General features: G+C 39.8%; 1 protein-coding gene across 4 annotated transcripts in view; it reads right to left on the bottom strand.

Annotated features, from left to right (window-relative positions):
- Positions 1–3,802: 3,802 nt before the first annotated feature.
- WDHD1 (WD repeat and HMG-box DNA binding protein 1) overlaps positions 3,803–22,068 on the bottom strand; it is a 38,289-nt gene continuing 20,023 nt past the window's right edge. For all 4 annotated transcript variants that reach the window (XM_089522868.1, XM_089522867.1, XM_089522866.1 and 1 more), the window contains exons 15-26: positions 21,594–21,731; positions 19,485–19,641; positions 17,191–17,305; positions 16,056–16,187; positions 13,216–13,451; positions 10,393–10,520; positions 9,711–9,752; positions 8,454–8,497; positions 8,197–8,358; positions 6,157–6,287; positions 5,858–5,993; positions 3,803–4,723 (exon numbers count right to left, since the gene is read on the bottom strand). In XM_089522868.1, the coding sequence (XP_089378994.1) occupies positions 4,520–4,723; positions 5,858–5,993; positions 6,157–6,287; positions 8,197–8,358; positions 8,454–8,497; positions 9,711–9,752; positions 10,393–10,520; positions 13,216–13,451; positions 16,056–16,187; positions 17,191–17,305; positions 19,485–19,641; positions 21,594–21,731 (1,625 nt within the window). In that variant the 3' untranslated portion in view covers positions 3,803–4,519. The remainder of the gene's footprint in view (positions 4,724–5,857; positions 5,994–6,156; positions 6,288–8,196; positions 8,359–8,453; positions 8,498–9,710; positions 9,753–10,392; positions 10,521–13,215; positions 13,452–16,055; positions 16,188–17,190; positions 17,306–19,484; positions 19,642–21,593; positions 21,732–22,068) is intronic.

The following is a 22,068-nucleotide window of genomic DNA, read 5'->3' as shown; positions in this document are numbered from 1 at the left end:
CATTACCTGCAAGCCATTGACTAAGGCTTTCTTTATTAAGAGTAGTCCTGTAGAGGAAAAGAGGTAATACAGCGTGACATAAATCCCCGAATCTTTTGCTTCCATTTTTTTTCTTCCAGTGGGTAGAATGAATTAGCCTACCTGAATGTTTCTTCATTGGTCTCTAGCAAGGATGGTATGTTGTAACAGATAAAGGCCTGAGCCTAGGCTCCAGGCAAAGGCTGCCCAAGGTCAAAGTCTATTTAATCTTGAGTAATCAATGAACAGAACATCTCCGTTCCCCAAATGTCAAAACTTTTCCAAAGCTCAACAACACCAAGCTTGCCTTACCAACAAATAGAAATCTCCTTTACTTACTCAAAAGCTTGTTGAACACTGGGTTTTCTTAGCGCTGGTAAGAAGCACTGCTTTTCCACAATAAGCTGGAAACAGAATTAAAAGAAAGCTGATGCACAGCACTTGATGTAATAATGCTTTGATAACCAGCCATGTCCTTCCATGGGAACAAGCGCCTTTAATCCCTTTCTAAACTCAATTAAAGCCTCTTCCCCCTCATTTTGAAAGAAATTGTCTCAGTGTAACTTTCCATTCTTGCAGGTGGTGAAAGAAGCTTCAATTACTGATTTCTTCTGGTAGAGTTCAAAGATACAGCTGGGCTAGTCTGTAGAATCAGTACATAGAGAGATCTTGTATGACCTTTCTCTCTATGTACTGATTTCTTTTTTTTTGGGGGGGGGGGTGTTGCCTTTAAGTCATTTCTGACTCGTGGCAAAACTATCATGGGGTTTTCTTGGCAAGATTTATTGAGGGGGGGGGGTTGCCATTGCCTTCCCCTGAGTCTGAGAGCATGTGACTTGCTCATGGTCACCAAGCGGGTTTTATGGCCGAGCTGAGAATCAAACCTTGGTCTCCAGAGTCAAGTCTAACACTCAAACCACTATGTCAAACTGGTGCTTTCTTTTTTCTTTTCCATCTCACTTAACAGGTGTACCTTAGGTGCAGTACAGACCGCTGAAAAATGGCAGTCTGCCGGCACCTATTTTTCCTCCACAGGGAAACCGCAGCCGCCAAACCCCACAGCTTCGCACCAATGGCGCACTCGTGATGTAACTGGTGAGGTGCGACATGCGGATGCTATGCGTCTGTTATGTCATAATGGTGGCACCTGTGAACACGGGGCGCCGCAATTATTGCACCACCAGTATGTGCTAGGGTTAGGGACCGTGCAGTTGCCACACGGTCCCATAACCCTAGCACACCGCGAGCACGGAGCTTTAGTACTGTGTGTACCGCACCTTAGTTAACAATGTAAATGTGTTCCTAGGCAACAGTTCTTAAATAGAAAATATGGTATCAGAAACAGAAATAGCATGGAAAGCCTAGGGGCAGAGTCCTGCATCTTGTAAAAGAGCAGTTCAACATGTTGCAGAAAATCTTTTGCTCAAATTCATCCTATGTACAGACAGAATGGGGAAAAAAGGTCAGATAAGGATTGTATAAGCATAGAACATGTTGAACCTTCTAGAGACCACTGTGAAAGCTTTCCCCAAAATTCGTTCAGGGATTTATTTTCCCCCCTTTCACCAGCCTCCACTTCCCTCATGATTTCCAGTTTGGTGGCCATACTTATGGATGCATTCTTTTTAACATATTAGGGGGAAGCTGGTGAGGCAGGCTTATATGCTCTCCCTTTTTCATTCTGTTTTGTTGTTCACATATAATATAGTAGACCCTCCACATTTGCGCCTTTGACTTTTGTAAGTTTGATGATTTGCAGTTTTTAATAATATGTTCTCTCTAGGAATCCCTTGCGCACTCTGCCAGTTGACCAGAGTTGTGCTGGAGAAGCTAGAAGTTGCTAGAGAAAACACTTCTCTAGGCATTTGTAGGTCCTCCAGCATGTCTCTATGATCAATATCTAGCAGGTGTTGACCATAGAATAGCACTAGAGGACCTGGAGATTCCTAGAGAGGTGTTCTCTCAAGTAAAAAGAACAGTAATTTCTATTTGTGTTTTTTCCACATTCACAGGGGTCCTCCAGCCCTAAACCCAGAGAATGTGGAGGGACTACTGTACTCAGTAATGGATTCTGAATGCAGGTGTTGTTTAATTTGCCTTAATTTGCCTGTTGTGATAGACACACACGGCTACAGCAGGATTGGCTGGGGTACAATCCCATTGTTTCCCAGCACAAGCTTTATTGCATTTACTGCAGACAAGCTGCTGTAATTCTTGTAAGCCATTCCTCACATGACAACAGAAAAAAGAACAGCAGAAACATTAGAAAGCACTTCCTGACAGTAAGAGCTGTATGACAGTGAAACACATTTCCTCAGGAATGTTTGGAGGTTTTTACCTCCTTATACTATACTCATGTATGAGTCTAGAAATTTCGGTCAAAAAATGACCCCAAAACCTGGCTCGACTTATCCACAGGTCAATGTACTTTAACTCTTGTTTTAAAAAAGGAGCTGTCCCCTTATGAAAGGCAAGAGCGTACTCTGTGTTGGAAGCACTGATACCACCTCCATTCTCTCATCCATCCAGTCTTTAGCACGAGTAGTTATGCCTGCCAGAAATTTCTAAATTCTTTGGCATTCTTTTCCTTTCCTTCATCCTTTGGATCCTTTGTTACATGCCCCTAAGTGGTACCCTCCACTTATCCAGGGGTCATATCAAAATCCATAATTTTGCCTCGATTTATACATGAAGTCAACTTATATTTGAGTATATACAGTAAATAGAGGCTGGATGTCCATCTGTTGGGAGTGCTTTGATTGTATCTTCCTGCAATGGCAGGGGATTGGACTGGATGGCCCTTGGAGTTTCTTCCAACTCTATGATTCTATGAATCAGTAATGCCTGTGTAATTCTAGATTATGCATTTGTAATTGTGATAATGAATTCCAGCTATAGTCTCTGGAGTAGCAGAAAGCAAGCTTGCTCTTTCTTCTACATGAAGAAAGACATCCCTTCAGATGTCTAAAGACGGGTATCATCTCACCTCTTAGTCTTCCCTTCTGCAAGCTAAGCATACTCAGCTCCCTAAGCCATTCTTCATATGACAACAGGAAAAAGAACAACAGCATTTATATCCAATACTGTGGTTTCCCCAATGACTGGACACATTTAATCTGTCATGTCATCAGTAGTTTGTTGGGAATAAACATACCTGCTACTTACCTTTTCAAGATGGGGTGGACAACTTTGGTCTTCTAGGTGTTTTCAGACTGTACTTCCCATTGACTTAACTGACAAGGAGTGATGATGGAAGGGGGCATTTGGAGGGCTTATGTGATAGTTCATATACTTCATCTTAAAATGGTAGCTCTGTAAGCCCAAATCAGTATTAAAATTGGAGTGGGGGGGTGTTTGAGACTGCAGTGATGATGGCTGGGGGCAAAGCAGCTTGGGAAACATAAGATGTGAATTGAGTATTTCTGACTAAGAGCCCACCCTTACCCACTCCACTAGATTAGCACACCATTCTTTGCATCTTACAAGTGTAGGTATTCTAAAAATGAAAATGGAAAGCAAGTCTAGCTTTTCATGGGTAGCCTGGGGCACTAAAAACACCTCTGCCCATGCATCACTTTTCTCATTTACTGCTTTAATCATTATCCTGGATCAATGGTGCCAGTGGTACGTAAACCAGTGTCTTGAACACTGACAGCAAGGGATGTTGAAAATGAAAAAGAAACATCCAACAACTAGGATTTGTTAAAAAAGTTAATGGCTTTATTTATTCACCACTCATAATGCAAAAATACAATATTCTAAGATCCGGGGGGGGGGGGGGGGGGGAACATGGTTCACTGCACTATGAGTCCAGGGCTGCATATTTAATATTCTCAAAGGAGGTATGAGCAATTGTATGTCATATGCCTGTGATGGGAAAAAAATCTCCTTTATTCTTTCCCTATATAGGGTTGGATGTGGGTTGAGAGAATCCTATTCAGTCTGGAGAAAAAGATGGTTTCATCACTCATCCAGTTCAGATATCAGTGCACAAGACACATAGAAACCTTTCACCAGATAACTTGCAAGCCCTGTGAATGGCTCTGCAACTTAATTTGTCAAAATATTAAGAAACCCTCGTTTAGAACAGCAACTCAATGTCAACCTTTCATGCAGGTAATCTCCAAACTCACACTTTGCTTTTTCTCCTCAATCATGCTAGTATCTCCCTTCTGTAATATGCTATTCAAAAAAATAACCCACCACACTACTGTAAGAACAAATCTTATTCAGGGAGTATTGAGTCTACACATGGCATGGAATACCTCAGTGAGCCACCGTAATGCCTATAATAGTAAACTACTAAATTTACAATAATCCTATGCAATGAAGATGAAGCTATACACATCAGGTATGTAGCCATGTTTCCAAGCAGAACTTCTCGGCATGGATGCTCAGCACTAACCCACTCCTCCTTTGGAGAGCTGTCTTTCAGTACCTGTTGGTAGGTAGGTTCACATAACAGACCAGTAAAAAGAGGTCATAGAAGGCACCAGTTGGCTTAGCTTGCCTTGTATGCAAACACCGATAACTTTGCAATGGTAGACTGCTCAAAGGATTTAGATTTTTTAGCTGAGCTTGAGTCCTGGTTTGATTTTTGTACTTCATCTTCTTGCCCATCACCATTAACACCTTCTGGGCGCTTCCGTTTTTTAACTTCAACTGGATCACTGGCTTCTTTTCCTTTGGCTTTCTCAGTCCAAGCCTTGAATTAAGAGAAAAAGCAACAACCAATAAATCCTATTGAGATGGGGATTGGGCAAAATTTACAAAAGGTGAGATACAAAAACATGAGGAGAAAAAAGAGGGAGGGACACTGGAAACAAAAGAAAGCAAAGAGGAACATAGTTATTTGCTGTTAAATTGGCTTGGGGATATGGATATACAAAACAACATTAGAAAGCAGCACAGAACCTCAGGACCACACTCTCCCTCCACTATATTTGTTGTTATTGTTTTGCTGGCAAGTCAGCTTTGACTCATGGTGCATGACAGACCTTCATGAATGAGAGACCTCCATGAGACTCAGTCATCAACAGCCATGCTCAGTATGCAAAGGGATTTTGCAGCACCTTTGAGACTAACTGAAGCTGGTAGATCGCTTTGCATACCAGTTTTCTTTCAGTTAGTCTCAAAGATCCCTTTGCATGCTGGTTTTCCAGACTAGAATGGTTGTTTTTGAAGACTTGCTCAGGACTGCCTTCCACTTTACTGAGCATATTGTCTTCTCCAGTGTGTCATATGGCCACATGATATGTCCAAGATACAACAGCTTACAATAATCTGGGTTAGGTCCAAAACAAACTGTAGAAACAATCCAGTTTGAGACCACTTTAACTGCCCTGGCTCAATGCTAGGAAGGGAACTGTAGTTTTGTGAGACATTTAGCCTTCTCTGTCAAAGAGCTCTGGTGCCACAACAAACTACAATTCCCAGGATTCCCTAGCACTGAGCCAGGGCAGTTAAAGTGGTCTCAAACTGGATTATTTTTGCAGTGTGTTTTGGACCTTCAACAAAATCAGGACTCACATTTTAAAAAATCCAACATAGCCTGCTTTTCAGCAACACATAAGAGAGAATTCCTAAAGTCCATCTAGCCCAGGGAACTGATGGTCCTAAAACGGATGGTTGAACTCTTAGTTCCCAAGAGCCACCATCAGCATAGCTAATGGCCAAGGTTGGTGGGAATTGTAGTATGGCAATCTCCGGAGGACTATACTGGGAAAAAACCCCACAAGATGTTACTCAAGTCAATGGAGAGCTATTGTAGGAAAACAGAATTTCTATAGGGTAAACAAGTTACTAAAAGATGAAATTATTCTCAAGGAGAATCCATTACCATCCTTTCTTCAGCAGTCAAAGCTCTGAACCGGCTCATGCCTTCTTTTATTATCTCTGTTTCCTCAAAATGAGGATTATCTGTCAAAATACATCTTCTGTTCTCTTCAAGCCACATCTGAAATCCAGTCTTAGGCCTAAAAAAGAATAGAAAAAGATTTCTGTTTAGGAAAATACCCCGAAGTCTGGAGCCTTTGCGCTACGGGACAATGTTTCTCTTTTTGCATTTGGATTTTTCCAAGAACTGGTACTGGGGCACAGAGACAATGGCGATGGAGAAAGAGTCCTTGGCACACTGACCTTTTACTATCATTAGCCTCAGTTTTAGTTTGGGGTTCAGGCTCTGTTGTTCCATTTTTCTCTCCTTTCTCTTCCTCAGGTTTTTTTTCAGTCCTAGGTGTTCGGGGTTGGAAAAATGCAGCTGCTGCAGCCTACACAATGAGACACACATTTCTAAAACTCATGTATTATTTTTAATGTATTATTTTTATCCTGAATTTTAAACTGCAATCTCTTCAGGGAAGGGACCTTTCATCTCATATTAGTTCTCATTTCTCCAAAGGGACAGTGTCTTGATAGATCTTTTACCCATTTAGCCAGCCGTTATAATTGCAATGTTAATACATGGTGTAGTGTAGTGGTTTGAGCACTGGACTAGGAGTCCAGTGTTTGAATCCTGGCTCAGCCATGTAAACCCACTGGGTGAGCTTGGGCAAGTGATATGCTCTCAGCCTCAGAGGATGGCAATGGCAAACTCCCTCTGAAGAAACTTGAAAAGAAAGCCCTGTGATAAGTTTGCTTTAGGGTTGCCATAAATCAGAAACTAATTGTAGGTACCCAAAAAACAAGTGTATTTACGTAAGCCAATAATACAAATTAAATCACTAATGTGCTGCCCCTAAATAGGATGAAAACCTCATAGACTATTAAGAAAATAAAAACACCATTGTATAATAATGCATTATAAGTATATATATATACACACACACACAAATAACAATAACAAAACAAACGTTAAACAAGAAAGAAAAAACAGCACAGGTGTGACAACCAATATACAATGTGCTTTGTACATCTGTGATCATTCAATCAATTCTTAAATAATGTATGTAGTCTATAAATCCTTTAACACTGAAGTTTTTGAAATTTCACCAATTTTTTTTCATACGTGGTTAATCTATCCATTATAGCAAATTCGCATATTTTAACTTTCCACTCCTTTAGAAGATGGCATTACATTGGTTTTCCAGTATTTAGCAAATAACATACGAGTTGCCATTATCATATACAGCAAGACATTTTTCTCATCCTGACTAATTTCTTCTTTTCTAATGTCAATTATATTTAATAAAAATAATTCAGGTTGGAAAGGGATATTTTTTGCATTGTTTCCTGTATCACCTTATGGATGTTTTTCCAATATAATTTCACTTTGTCACATTGCCACCATATGTGAAACATGGTTCCAATCTTGTCTTTACATTTCCAACAGCTGTTATTGTTTTGTTTTTTCATTTTAACCAGTCTAGAGGGTGTTAAATATCATCTATGAAAAATTTTATAATAATTTTCTCTTAAATTGTTGCATTTTGTAAATTTTTGGTTGTTTCTCCATGACGTTTCCCACATTTCCAGAGGTATTCTTTTATTCATGTTCTGCATCCATTTAACCATGCTTTCTTTAATCATCTCCTCTTTTAGCTCTATGTCTAGTATTAGTCTATATCTTTTTTATCAGTTTTTTCTTTCCTTCTATTATTATTTTATCAAATTCTTTCCATTCTATCTCTATTCCATTTTTAAGAATATCCTTTTTATAATCATGTTGTATTTGCAAATAATGGAACCAGTCTAGTAATAGACCTTCTTGCGCTAGTTCTGCTCATTTTAATTTTACCTCCTTCATTCGTTTTTATTGTTATGTTATTTGGTTTGCTCGATATAGTAATAAGCCCATTTTTTTCTTTCTAATACCTAACATACTAACAATACTATCAGCCTTGCGTATATGTTAGTAACTAAAAAAAGTTACACCGTTCTGCTTTCCAACATGTTGTTTTGTTGTTGTATCTCAAGCATCATGAAAGCATGTGTGTTGAGGAGGTATAATAAGTGTTTTGACTTGACAAAAAATTGCCTGGCTGGGTACCTGGAGATTAGCTCTAAATGAGTTTAAAATAAAAGGAAAAACATATGAAAGGCCAGGAGTCTTGTGTGTGACTTCAGTTGTTTTTCTTTTATTCCCTAGCTGCTACAACTTTTACTTAAGTTCTGGAAGAAAATGGGCTGGTAATGTTAAGCACCATTTTATTAAACTAGCATAACATTCAAGATTGTTACCTGCTTTAACTTGGGCTTGGGCATCAACGGTTTTATAACTGGACCTTTCTCTTTGCTTGAAGCAGCTCGACCAGTTGGTGTGGTGTTTCTCTTAGACAGTTTGGTCATGTTGTCTAAAATGTTAACTGAGTGACCCAGTGGATCCTTTTGGCTATTGGAAACCTAGAGGAGCAAAATGTTTTATGAAAATATTCTGTCTTCACTTGATCAGGATTTCCAATTTCTTTCAAAGTCAATTGAAATAATTAAATTCTTACTTTAAAAGGATTGATTCGCCCTTGGTTGCTAGCTCCAGTTACCACTTTTGTTATGAAAAGGAGGAGGGCACAGAGGGACGGGAAAGAGAAGAACACCAAGTTAGAAACTGTGAATTTCCCATGATAGGCCCACAATCCATGCCAGTTCCCCATCCCATATAACTTTGTCCATATTTAAACAGCACACCTATTTTATAAGTGGGATGCTTGGAGCACCCAAACCAGCCTAGGGAGCTGTGTGCAATCCATGGGTTGCAATTTCCTCACACACTGAACATCTTATTTGGATCATAAAAAGGAGGAAGGGAGGGGGAAAAAGAAGGAATGTAACAGCACTTTTAGGACTATCTGGTTTTTATTTTTAGCATGTGCTTTCATGGATATAAACCTACTTCTTCAGATGTAGTACTGAGTGATATCCAGGCCTCAGGATTTAAAGCATATTTACACAGTTGTTAGGATTGTGGGTGGGATGGAATGTAATAAGACCCAGAAAGATGCAAATAAGTACCCTTGCCCTAAATTTTCAAAGGGTTGCATGAAGTGATACAGCTCTTTCATATCTTCACAGTGGTCAGCTACTGCTGATGTGTGAAAGCAAAAAGTCTGTTTATCAAAAGTCAGCGCACAGAATTTGGAAGGCAGGACAATAATAATAATAATAATAATAATAATAATAATAATATTTATTTATTTATTTATTTATAGCTAGCCCACCCAATCATGAAGAATCCGGGTGGGTTACAACAATAAACCACATCAATTACAATAGAGTTAAAAATCAAACCCTAGACCTACCGCCCCCCCATACCCAATACTAAAACAGAATTAAACAATAATAGAATAAAAAACATTAAAAACATTAAAAGCATTTTAAAAAAGGCAGAAACATAGGCGGGGAAGAATAGACAAATGAGGGGACAATATCTCTGTATCTGGGGAGGGTAATTAAGTTGGAAAGGCCTGCCGGAAGAGATCCGTCTTGAGTGCTTTTTTAAAAGCTGTCAGAGTGGAAATGTGACGGATCTCCTCCGGCAGGTCGTTCCATAGTTTAGGAGCAAGGACAAGAGGTAGAGTTCATAACATTTAAGTGTTTCTTATTTGTTTAATCACCCTGCAGGGTCTCTACAGGATATAAGCAAGTTGGTCAACTAACCAGGAAGAAATAAATTTGGGTAGCAGGTATTAAAGGTTTGCACAAGTACATTCAACATTTAAGAGGCTTTCCTTGCTCAGTATAAATTTTGTTTGACTCACCAGATTTGGGAGTAGACGCACTCTCATGGAGCATGGGAGATCCTTCAAAAGACACAAAAATCATCAATATTTGAATGCCAACACAAAAACATCAGTAACATTTTACGCATCTTCTCAGTTATTATGTTATGGACCATATTTTGACACTGAGAGAATACCAGGATAGATAAGGGAGCTAGTAGCCATACACCAAAAACTAGAAAAGCACAGCCCCTTCTTGCTACTTCCAGTTATTAAGGAAAGAGACAACTGCGTGAGGCCTGGGGGTCAATTTCCGCCCAAGATTCCCCTATGGGCTGCACCCACAGCAAGCTCAAACACTTCAATTTTCCTCATACCACTTCTTGTCACCATTTTGAGAGGGACTGCAGAAGAAAACAGAGGTATTTGGGGGATAGTACATGGTTCTGGGGTGCTTGTAAGAGGTTTTTTTTTTAATGTTTTCACACATTTGTGGGGATTTCTGCATGGCAAAAATTGCCTGAAATTTACACTGTTGTTTTTAAAAATTGGGAGGAATTCAGAGACCACAAAAATGGGGTCGAGGCTATATGCTGCCCACAGGATAAACTCTGCCTACCCATTTCTAATTTAAAGTAATCTACCTGATCCCCAAAACTGTCCATCCTTGTGGGTCTTGGGAAATACATGATTATGCCCCAAATTTTGATGTGTGCCTTACTAGGTTTTGTCACATCAGGTGTGTCCTCCTCAGCCTGGTCTGCAGCTTCCTCATTCTTCTCCACACTTTCCTGGCGCTGAAGATTTCTGACACAAGCCTGACTCCATTCTGTGGGGGTGTTACTGTAACTAAAGCAGAGAAATGCACTGAAGTCATGGCTAACAAACCCTAACTAAAGACAAGGGAGAAGAGGGGAAAAAAGAAAGCTTCCATAGGCTGGATCACAAATAAAATAATAGATTATGGGCCCAACTCTAAAGCTGTCTACTAGGGCACTGAACTCCACACAACTGATTTCTATAATCTTTATAAGATGCCTTTTGACCAAATGCTTTGAAGACAACAAAGAAATCTTGTGGAAAAGAATACAAATTCATATATCATGCAAAACATACCAGAAATTGTTACAAAAATGCCATATTGATAATGACTAGTGGCAACATTAACTACAGCAGCTGAAATACACTGCTATCATGAAATTAATCAGCAACCCAATCAGATGCAAGAACCTTTGGATTCACATCTAAAAACCAGCATGAAAATGAACAAATCGATCAACTACAAACTCTGGGTTCTGGCAAAACTCAGAACTTTTCACTAACCCTCCCTTCTCTACCTTTTTAAAAATAAAATCTGATGTTCCTCACTATTGGTCATCCTACTCTGTCCATCAACTGAGAAATTAGTATGAACATCTCTTTCTTCCTCCTTTGTATTCTCTGCTATTCTTCCTTCCTCTGCTGGCAGCATCCATCTGCAGTGGCTCTTTCATATTACACAAATATAGTGCTATGTCTCCACTGTAACTGTCATGGATCCATCCTATGGAATTCTGGCATTTGAAGTTTAGGGAAGGCTATTTACAGTTCTTGGCCAGAGAGCTTTAGTGACTCACCAAACTACAAACCCTAGGATGAAACCATGGCAGTTAATAATAGTGTGATAGCTGTGTAGTGCGAAAGCACCAGTTTCCTTAGTTCCTTGTTCTTAGTTCAGTTTCAAATTCTCTCTCCACCTCCTTTTAACATCCATGTCCTCTTTCAATTTTCTTCCTCACCTGCCTCCTTTTTTCCCCAACTCCTCTTTGTCCTCCAAAAGCCATTTAAATGGTTCTTTATTTTCTCCCCCTCATCCTCCCAACCACCAGCAGCTGCAGTTCTGGCCTAGTTGCTGGTAAGTGAAAAAGCCCAGCATATTTGTCCCTAACATCATTGCTGATGTTATAAATGCAGTATTCGGAAGACTTGCCCTGGCGGAAGGACTCAGGGATCTCATTTTTCTGATGGAGAGGACCCCACAAAATTACAAATCTTGACCAAAATTCTGGACTACCTGTTTGTGGGAAAATATAAGATAAAATTATCTACATATTATGAATAAAATCTGGAACTAAAATCAAATTTGGAACTAGACTGCATTAACAGAAGCATCGACGGGTTACATACCACCATTTGGGACGTCCTCAGGACGTCCCAGTTTAAAAAAGGGGAGTCTCTTCTAGACGCCCCTACTCCTGTTACGGACTCTGTCCGTAACAAATGGCGGCGGCCGTTCCACACGGGCGCCACCATCTTGACGTAACAGACGCTCTGCGTCCGCACGTCACACCGCAAGTGCGCAACTAGTGCCTCGCAGCGTCTCTTCCGGGGAGCAAGAAGGAGCGCGATATTCGCGCTCCTTCTTGGCAGCATCCGGGAACGGTGCCATTTGGCTGCTGCGGTTCCCGGACGCTGCAACCGGCGGCGGCGCGAGACAGGAAGTCACAATACCACTTTACTCTGCTTTTGTCAGACCTCACTTGGACTATTGTGTCAAGTTCTGGGCTTTCACAGTTCAGGAAAGATATGAACAAGTTGGAGCATTTCCAGAGAAAGGCAAGCAAGATAGGAAAAGGTCTGGAAGCCAAGCTCTACTATGAGGAAAAGCTGAGGTAGTTAGATATGTATGAGACAAGGAAATAGAGAGGTGGTATGATAGCTATATTCAATTTACAAGAAAAGAGGTTCAAGACAGTACAATATGTTCAATAGTGAAATAGTCTGCTTTGCAGGATTGTGAACTCTCTCTCTTTAGAAATCTTTGTTTAAAGAGGTTGGATGACCAAGTCAAGGGCATGACCTATAAAGCCCTATCTGAAAGGCTGTATCTCCCCATATGAACTAGTCAGAACCCTAAGATCATCAGGGGAAGGCTTTCTCTTGGTCCCATCACCATCTCACTTGGTGAAGACATGAAAGAGATAGGAGAAAAAATAATTCATTTGAGATGTGGTGCTGGAGAAGATTGGCCAAAAAGACAAATAAATGGATCCTTGGGCAGATCAAGCCTGAAGTCTCCCTGGAAGCTAGGATAACTAGACTGAGGCTGTCATACTTTGATCATATCATAGGTAGGCAGGACTCAATAGAAAAGACAATGGTGCTGAGGAAGGTGGGGAGAAGTACACAGAGAGGAAGACTGCATGCCAGATGGACAGACTCAATAGGCCTGAGCTTGCAGGCCTTGAGCAGAGAGACAGAGGATGGGGAGCTTGGAGATGTCGCCACGAGTCAAGGTCAACTTAAAGGCAGCTAACAACAACAAATGTTTAATGTAGTTTTATACTGTTTTAATGAGATGATTTTAATTGTTTAAATTTTTTACTGTAAAGTTTTTAACTAAGTTTAACTGTTAGCCAGCTTGGGTCTCTTTGTGGGAGAAAGGCTGCATATAAATAAAATTATAAATAAATATGAATATGAATCTAACATCCTACAAAATCCACATGGTTCCTTCACTAGAGATGCTCACTAACTACTGTGTCACTTTGCAATTCACTGTTACCCAGCATTTAAATGGTTTCTGAAATCCTGCTGCTGCTGCTGCTCCTTCTCATCTTCGCCAGACTCTTCAGCAGCTGCCAACTCTGCTGCTCTTTCTGCTGCCAGGTCACTGAGCCTCTGGGCAAGAACCAATCTCCGAGAGCGTGAGGCATACTTGATAGCTAAGCTGGTGGCATTTTGCGTCATGAGCTCAGCGAGCTCCATACAGCGAAATTCACGTTCTAGTGTGCAGGAAAGCTTTGAAAAGAAGATGAGAAGTTTATCTTGAAAAATCCGAAGAGAAGAGAGATTATCACCTCCGCCTCTTCACAGGGAAGGACACTCACATCTCCCACCTCCATCCGTTCACTAAAAATGATAGCAACGTAGACAGGAACTGACCACTGATTCCCACATGCACTAGCCAACAATGTTCCAGCTGCTTTGCAAAAAAGAATCATTTTGTGGTTACGAAAACAACCACAGCAGCACCATTATGACTGTGCAATTAAGGTCAGCAACTGGAAGCATAGTGAGCACAGTAGAAAAATTGTATTTCTATTAAGAGATATAAAATATCAATGCAGCAGTCTTTCATTTTTTAAAAAAGTATACTACATGGAAAGCCTTTGGTTTTTTTGGTTTTTTGTTTCTTTTGGTCTTTTCAGTTCACACATTCAGTTATGCAGTCTCTCATATACAGGGACTAGATCTGCAGTTAAGGGCCAGACTAGACATGAAATGAGCTTTTTATTAAAGTCTTTGGGATTTAATTTATTTATTTCATTGTACTTATACCTGTATTCCCTTTCTCCCAACATGGGACCCAAGGTGTCTTTAACACAAAGTTCAGCTAAAAAAAATGCTATATAAAAGTTAAGAAACCATTAAGCAAAGTATTCTACTAAAGTACAAAGTTAAGACAGTTGAAAACATATCTAAAACATAATGAAAAAGATAAAAAGCACAGCACGCCCCTTAAGACTCTTCTGCCATACAAATGAAGCGCCAAAGATCTGCCTATATTAAAAGGTCTTTGCCTGCTGTGGAAAGAGATCAGAGCAAGGGCCAGCTAAATCCCTCTTTTAAATGTACAGCTTTTAATTTATTATCTGTTTATTTATTGGATTTATATCCCTCCTTTGTCCCAAGACTAGATTCAAAGCAGCCTGCTTTTGTTGTATACTTGTAAACTGTTTTAAGTTGTTGCCATATTTAGTTTGTTTTTATCCTGTTTAAGTGATTTTGTAGCTTTAATTTGATATTGTATTGTTTTATCTATACATTGCCCTGAAATTCCAAGATGAAGGATAGAATATAAATATTTTTTAAAAATAAATAATTAAGATAGTAATTAAAATGCATGATACATGGCATTTGTGAAGAAGTCTGAACTACTTTGGGATCTTGCCAGGGTCTTAGGACCAAAAACTGCCTCTCTGAAGTGGCTATTTGCATTTTGAGGGACCTTCCCTATTCTCCACATTGTTCAATGCTGAAACCATTGCACCATACTGAACATAACTAAAGAACAAAATGCTGAGAGAACTTTTGTTATTTTGGGGTGAAGCATATGGCAGGGAAAGAGTGGCTGCAATTGGGCCAGAACTGCAGCAACCACTGCAGTTCTCAAGCCGTGTTGCCAGGAGTTGGTTTAAATCAACTCCTTTTTGCAGCCGCCTGGAACTCTTTTTGGTGGCATTATTATTATTATTATGCTTTATTTATATAGCGCTGTAGATTTAAACATGCATTCGAAAGAAAAAATGTCAGCCATGAGTCAAAGTCTGAGAAGAACTGAGTAGCAGAACCAGGAGGGCAGTAGATAACTGCAACCCAGAGCTGTAAAGGAAAAAAGAATCTGATAGAATGAAACTCAAACAAAGAGAAAGGATAGCTGGGGAAAAAGACAGAACTTGAAACTGGCAGGAATTAGACAGTAAGATACCAACCCCTCCTTCTCGACCCTCAGGGCGGCTAGTGTGGGTGAGAGAGCACCAAAAGAAAGGTCAGCAGAGGTAGCAGTATCATGGCCTGGGAGCCAGGTTTCAGTAAGAGCAAGAAGATTAAATTATCTAGAGAGAAAAGGGTTGTGAATTGCTGCTGCTTTAGGGGCAGCAGAATGACAGTTCCAGAGTGAACAGAAGAATGGAAGCTGGGAGATGGGGGGAGGCCAAATGGGAATCAGATTAGGAGAAATGTGTGGGGCCATGGGAAGGAATGGATTCACTACCCAGTGATCATGAGAAGATGTGACAATGACAAAAACAGAAAAGAAAAAAGAAAAGGCTGTTGCTGGCTCTCTCTTTCTGAGGTATTGAAGCAGCTTTTGAAGCTGTTGCTGACTCACTCCTTCTGAGGGAGATTCCACTACAGACAGGGAGGGTGGTGTAGACTGTAAAGACAGTTGAAGCTGTGACTAGCTCTCTCTTCCTGAGGAAGGTTCCACTGTGGACTCTCATTTTCTAAGGGCAGTGTGGATGGATTGCAATGCACACAGCATTGGTGTCGATATTCATTCCTGTGCTCTCCCAGATGGTATTGGATTTGATAATTTATGTAGTAACGGACACCCCAAACAGTTCCTCCAAACAGAATTGCCCACATCAAGGTGGAATAGCTCACAGCCAAATATGAGTTCTCCTCAACGCCAGAAGGCCTTCGGGCCACATTAGGGGCAGGCATTATCTAAATGCAATACCCCCAAAATGGCCAGAAGCTGCTTCCTTTGGCCTATGTGTTTCGAGCCTTTATTTATTTATTTATTTATTTATTTATTGAGTCTATACTCTGCTTTTCTCCCAGGATGGAATCCAAGGCAACTGTCTTCTGTGTTGAAGATAAGTTGAGTTTAAGACTTACTGCAAACATTTTCATCAAGAGATTTTGCTGTTCTTGGACTGCATGGCCTTTGACACTTTCATCATGCTCATATCCATTTTGTGATAAGTAATCCAGGTAATTGTGAAATAAGACAGAGCGCCAGAACTGCTCCTAAATTGTGAAGAGAAAGGAAAGGGAAATAAACCAAAACTTTATATGTAGCCATTTTAATCTATTTGTATGCCCCCCAATTCTACAAGAACACAGAAATGGGGTAAAATGATGTTACTAAACAAAAAGAGAAGTTTTTGGCTGTAATGGATTTAGAAATGCAACGGCAAAAATACCAATGGATTGAAAATAATGAGTCAAAAGACAACATTAATTGCATTTTTCAGCTGAGTGGGATTCTGAATTCACAAGGAAAGCAAATTCAGAATCAGAATAATGTTGAACTATGAATCTTTCCCACAACAAACATTGTTAGGTATCCATTAAACCTGTTAGGTATCAAATAAACCTCTGATCTTAATTACTAGAGGTGTTTTCTCCACCTTCTTTTGTTTCTGAGATATCACCTGGAATTCCCTATGAAATTTCAAGCATATATTTACAGATCTGTCCCACTCCTGCTAAAGAGAGTAATGTGAGCCACTAACATACACCATTGGACTCTCTTTTGGACTCCCTTATTCACTGGTTACTCTTTTGCGGATTTGTTGAAATGTAAATTTGATTAATATGTTTTCTCTTGGAATCTCTAGGTCCTCCAGTGCAATCTATGACCAATTACCACCAGAAGTTGTGCTGGAGGACCTAGAGATTCCTAGAGAAGTGCACTCTCAGGTTAAAAAAATAGCATTGGTGATTTTTATCTGTATTAATTTATATTCACTTTTTCCCACTTTCACAGGGAGGACTGTGCCCAACCCCCACAAATGTGGCGGGGCTTCTGTAATACAAACAAGCAAACAAACCATACAAATTGGATGTGAGGAATGAAAGCCAACTCAAGCCCTTATATCCTTTCCCAAAGGGGATTTAGAGACCAAATTATACATTCTAATTAGGAGTATATTGCAAGAATAGTTTTAATAATTTAATAATTTAGTCACATCAACAAAGTGCCAATTTTTTTAAAAAAACAAGCATGGTCGAGGTCCGTTTTACCTACCTCCATTTGCCCCTTATCTGTTGCAGTCTGACAAAAAGGAAGCTTAAATGGCAGCACAGCTACTGCAGGACGAGGAAGGGTTGGGGGGAAACGGGCTCCTTTACAAGGAATGCACCTGCATGGGAGAAAGACAGAAATCAAGGCATACAACTCATAGTAGTGCCTCTCCTTTCTTTTCACCCAACAGAAAGGAGTAATTTATATATTTAGCCATAGTACAGGACACAGCTTTTCCACTCCACAAAGCTCTATTTTTTTAATTAGCACACTAGAAAAAAGAATAAAAATGTTTTGAGTCACAGTAACTCACAGATGGTCTGTTTATTAAGATTTTAATATGTACAATCAAAGCAAGTTTAGGAACAACCAAACTATATCATAGAAAATACAAACGATACTGCCTGTTTGTTTGGTTTGTTTGCTATTAGCCTGACATTATGATAGTATACTGTGGTTACTCAAATTACATATTAACGGATATATTTAACTTAAATATATTTATTTTATGTTTTATGTCAGCCTATGATATGTTGTAAGTTGTATACATATGTGGATGTTTCTTTTTCTTTTATCATTTTAGATAAATACATAAATAAAAAGGGGAAAATACAAGCAATAAATGATTAGTGTTCAGTCAAGTAATTAAAAAGATGTTACAGATACAATGATCTGAAAAGTTTGTTGTTGTTGTGTGCCTTCAAGTCGTTTCCGACTTACAGCAACCCTAAGGTGAACCTATACTGGGGTTTTCTTGGCAAGTTTCTTCAGAGGGGGTTTGACATGGCCATCATCTGAAGCCAAGACAGTGTGACTTGCCCAAGTTCATTCAGTGGGTTTCCAAGCAGGAAAAATTGTGACAATATTAGTCCCAAGCCTGCATTTTGTCAAGATGTTGCTGTTCTCATTTCAGGTGGTGTTGGACTTGAGAGTAAATGTGCATAGGATATGGGTGTTTTTTATTGCTCTTAAGATGCCATAGAAAATTTTGCTGGTTTAGCTACGAGAGCCTCATTTGAGCTCCCCAGGCAGTCAGTGACGGTGATATTTTCAAAATCTCCAATGTTAGCCCCGTTAATTACTGTAATTACTGACTTCACTACAGGAGCATTCTCTCATTATAACAGAGATCAGTTTTTTTGCTATATTTAAATAACGTTCTTTTTAGTTATCTTAGAAGGGATGAGAAAACCACAATGACTGTCATTCAAATTCATCCTCTCAGTCTGATATGACCTTGGGCTTTTAATGAATTTCCTAGAAACGGGTGGCTTGAAAGAGGAAACATAGGAACAGAGTTGGTAAAGTGCAGAGATAACAGCAAAATGACTCTTTGTTGAATTGCACTGAGCTCCAGCTTAATTTTATCAATGGAAGTAAAAGAAAACTTGGCTGTTCCTCACTGGCAGGAAAGACAGTGTGAGACATTTGTGACAAGTAAAGACCCACAGCACCCTTTAAGGGAGTAAGTTGGTGACAGGACACCAACAGAGGCAAGAGTACTGACACTTCAACTTTAAAAGAGGAAAAAGAAGATGCTCCTGCCAGCTCTATAGTCCATTTTCTAGCAAAACAAAATTAAAAGTAGAGAGATGCTGCTGCTCAGCTGGTGGTGAGGCAATGAAGGAAACAGGCAGAAAGCAGCAAAGAATTACTGATCAAATGGACCAGGGCTGGAAAAAAACACACAAGTTTTTTTTAAAGGGGGAGGATAAACCAGGTATTTTTGTTTTGGGGTTTTGGGGGAGCAGGTGCATTAATGTGTAGGACTACTTCAATATAAAACTAAATTAGAAAATTAAATAGAAAAATACCATTCAGATGTCCTGTCCGCTAACTTAAATAATAAATAATAATTGTTCTAAAAAGTGCTGTTTTTAAAAAGTTGTTTTGGTGGAACTAAAGTTAATGGAAGGATTTATTTCTGAATGGCATTTCCTACACTCTAAAATAAAGCGATTTTTTTTAAAAAAAAACACAATTGATACCAAATACTGGTCTAACAAACAACAACTGCCAATAAACTGTTAAGTTAAAATGCTGCAACTGAAATAATCATTGTTGTTCTAGTAAGAGGGATGGAAAATAGTAATAATTGCCAGACTTTTCAAAAATATACATGAATAATCAATTTAAAAATCTCAGGAGCATTGCTGTGCTTAAAGTCATTTGATTTAAATGACTGACTCCTGGTTTGGCCACATCTGTTTTAAAATTTCTATGCTGAACAAGGCTGCCCTTTTCAGTTTCTATGGTAGTACAAGATAGAAATAACCAATGCGAACTTATTTTCGTACCTGAGTTGTTGAGGGTTTTCATGAATGCCAACAACCCAGTAGTGATCTGACTTTCCTTTGCAGTGCTCCCTCGTGTCACAGACTGGAGTCCAAGTATTATCAAGCCCTCTGTTCAGCATGCGTACAATGCCCTCTGAATCCACATAACAAGGGGTGCCTGTTCATTAACAACGCACACACACAAAGTCAGTTTCTTCTAAAGCTTTTGATTCAAGAGCTGAAGTGATGCTGAGTCTAGAAGCACTTCTCTGCTTTCTTTGAAAATTAAGAAATGTGAAAGCTTTGGAAGAAAATCAATACATCTGCTGCTAATTTGGGAAATACCACCACCTTCTGGTAGTCTGTAATTTAAGTTAAACAACAAGCCCTTCCCAAACTAGCACTTTTCAGATGTGTTGCACTACAAACTCCAACATCCCCAGCTAACTAGGCTGGTCAGGTTTGTAAAAAATGCATGGAGGAGGGGAGGGGTGCCAGATTGGGAAGGGCCAGTCTTCTTTCCTGTGTTATCACTGTTAAATGCCTTCAAGTCAATTCTGACTTCTGGTAATCCTAACTTAGAGTTTTCTATTTCTTCAGAGCGGGTTGGCCACCAGAGCAGAATATGAACCCTGATGTCCTAGAGTTTTAATCCAACAAATGACAATTACTAAGCCCCTTTGAAATTTTCAAGAGCAGCCAAAAGAGCTCTCATATCATCACTTCCAGCTAGAAAAGCATGTTGCTGATGACATTTTGTTTTATTTTATCGTACTTTTCTCTCCATATGGGTACTTTCCTCTCCATATGGGTACTTTCCTCTCCATATGGGTGGCTCACAACCGAGTAAAACAAAATACCCTCTGGGTTTCCTGTGGCAGGACATTTTCTCTCAGCTTCTGTTTTCACATTTTAACAGTTCCCACAACAAAACTAAGAGCATGGTTACAACAATGCATATGGATTACAAAAAAAGCACTTTCCAAATACAGTGTGCCTGAGCCTTACGCAGGCACACTATACACAGCTTCCAGCTTATGCGGAAGCCGTGCTGCTATTAAAGTAATGGTGCGCATGCCTGTGGCACGTGCGCTGCCCTGAACCGTGAACACGCACCTCATTGTTTCCAATGGGGCATGATAATACATGGATTTCCCCTTATGTGGGAGGATTCGGAATAGATTCCCTGTGTCAGGGGAGGGCCCGTTGTACTACAAAAGTAGAATGTGTGAGCTATGTGCCCAGTGCCCACACAGAACTTTTCTAACACACTGACACTTGTGAAGCTTTGGACTATTTGCTGTTGTTGTTTACTGCCCTTGAGTCGGCCCCAACTCATATTAACCTGCAGATGAGACATCTCCAAGCTCCACTATCCTCCACTGCTCTGCTCAAGTCCTGTAGATTCAGGTCTGTGACCTCCCTGATTGAGTCTTACCATCTGGCATGTGGTCTTCCTCTCTTTCTACTGCCCTCCACCTTTCCAAAATATATTTTCAAGTGAGTCTTGGCTTCCAGGGGGATTTCTGCTTTGATCTGTTCAAGGAACCATTTGTTTGTCTTTTTGGTCATCCACAGTATCCTCAGTTCTCTTCTTCAGCACCACATCTCAAATGAGTTGATTTTTTCCCTGCTGTCTGTTTTCTTCACTGTCCAGCTCTCACATCCATACATAGTGATGGGGAATACTATGGCTTGGACAATTCTGACTTTAGTGCTCAGTTGTGTATCTTTACATGTCAGGATCATTTCTAGTGCTTTCATAGCTGCCCTTCCCATTACTAATCTTCTTGGACTATATTTCAGAATATATAGATCTAAAGAGCTGCTCTTTACATTATGTTGGTTACAAAATTCTTTTGATACCTTATGAATCTTTTCATCCCTACATCTATCTACATAGATCTGTTACCTCTGCCCCTTCCCTACATTTGCAGCCAAAGAGTTATTGGCTGAGTTACTCTGTGAGTCATCCTAACCTGCCCCCCCCCCCCCCGCGCTACAAACGGAACAAAGTTGCACAGGACAGAGTGGGGAGAAACTGCTTCCCCTTACACACACAGAAGCAACTGGAAGTCGAATCAAATATAAATGCTTCTGAATAAACGGGGGCAGAATCAATCATCTTACCTTCTGCTGAAAATCCTACCCACGTTAGGTAAGATTTCCTAGAGAGGGGAAGTGGGTCACCACGTAAAATCTGTCTCTTTCTTTTTCCAAGTTGAATCAGTTGTACTCCAAGATTCTGATCCCCTTCAAAGCCAGTACCTAAGAAAAGGGAGAAATGGGAACTATTAATGTCAGAAGAAAGCTACATAAAGAATATTTTGGGGGGGGGGGGGAAGCTGAAAGTTTCACTCCACATGCCCAAATACTTACCTATATAGCTAAAAGACCTTGTTGGATTTCTATTCCCTGGTTATATTTTATTCACAAAATAGATGGATACTACAATGTAAGACTTATTTTTGGGAAATAAAATTACTGTATATCCGTGATGTGAGGTCTAAAATAAATAAAGCTTGCATCTAGTTGTAATGTTCAGCTCTTTTTACTATTTTGTTTTTAAAGAAATGATACATGATACTGAGAAGAGATTTCAACT

Source organism: Sceloporus occidentalis, unplaced genomic scaffold, assembly GCF_023333645.1.
Source record: "Sceloporus occidentalis isolate IW3139 unplaced genomic scaffold, rSceOcc1.0.p SCAF_4, whole genome shotgun sequence".
Taxonomy (NCBI): domain Eukaryota; kingdom Metazoa; phylum Chordata; class Lepidosauria; order Squamata; family Phrynosomatidae; genus Sceloporus; species Sceloporus occidentalis.
The sequence above is the reverse complement of the archived record's forward strand: the minus strand, read 5'-3'. Positions and strand labels throughout refer to the sequence as shown.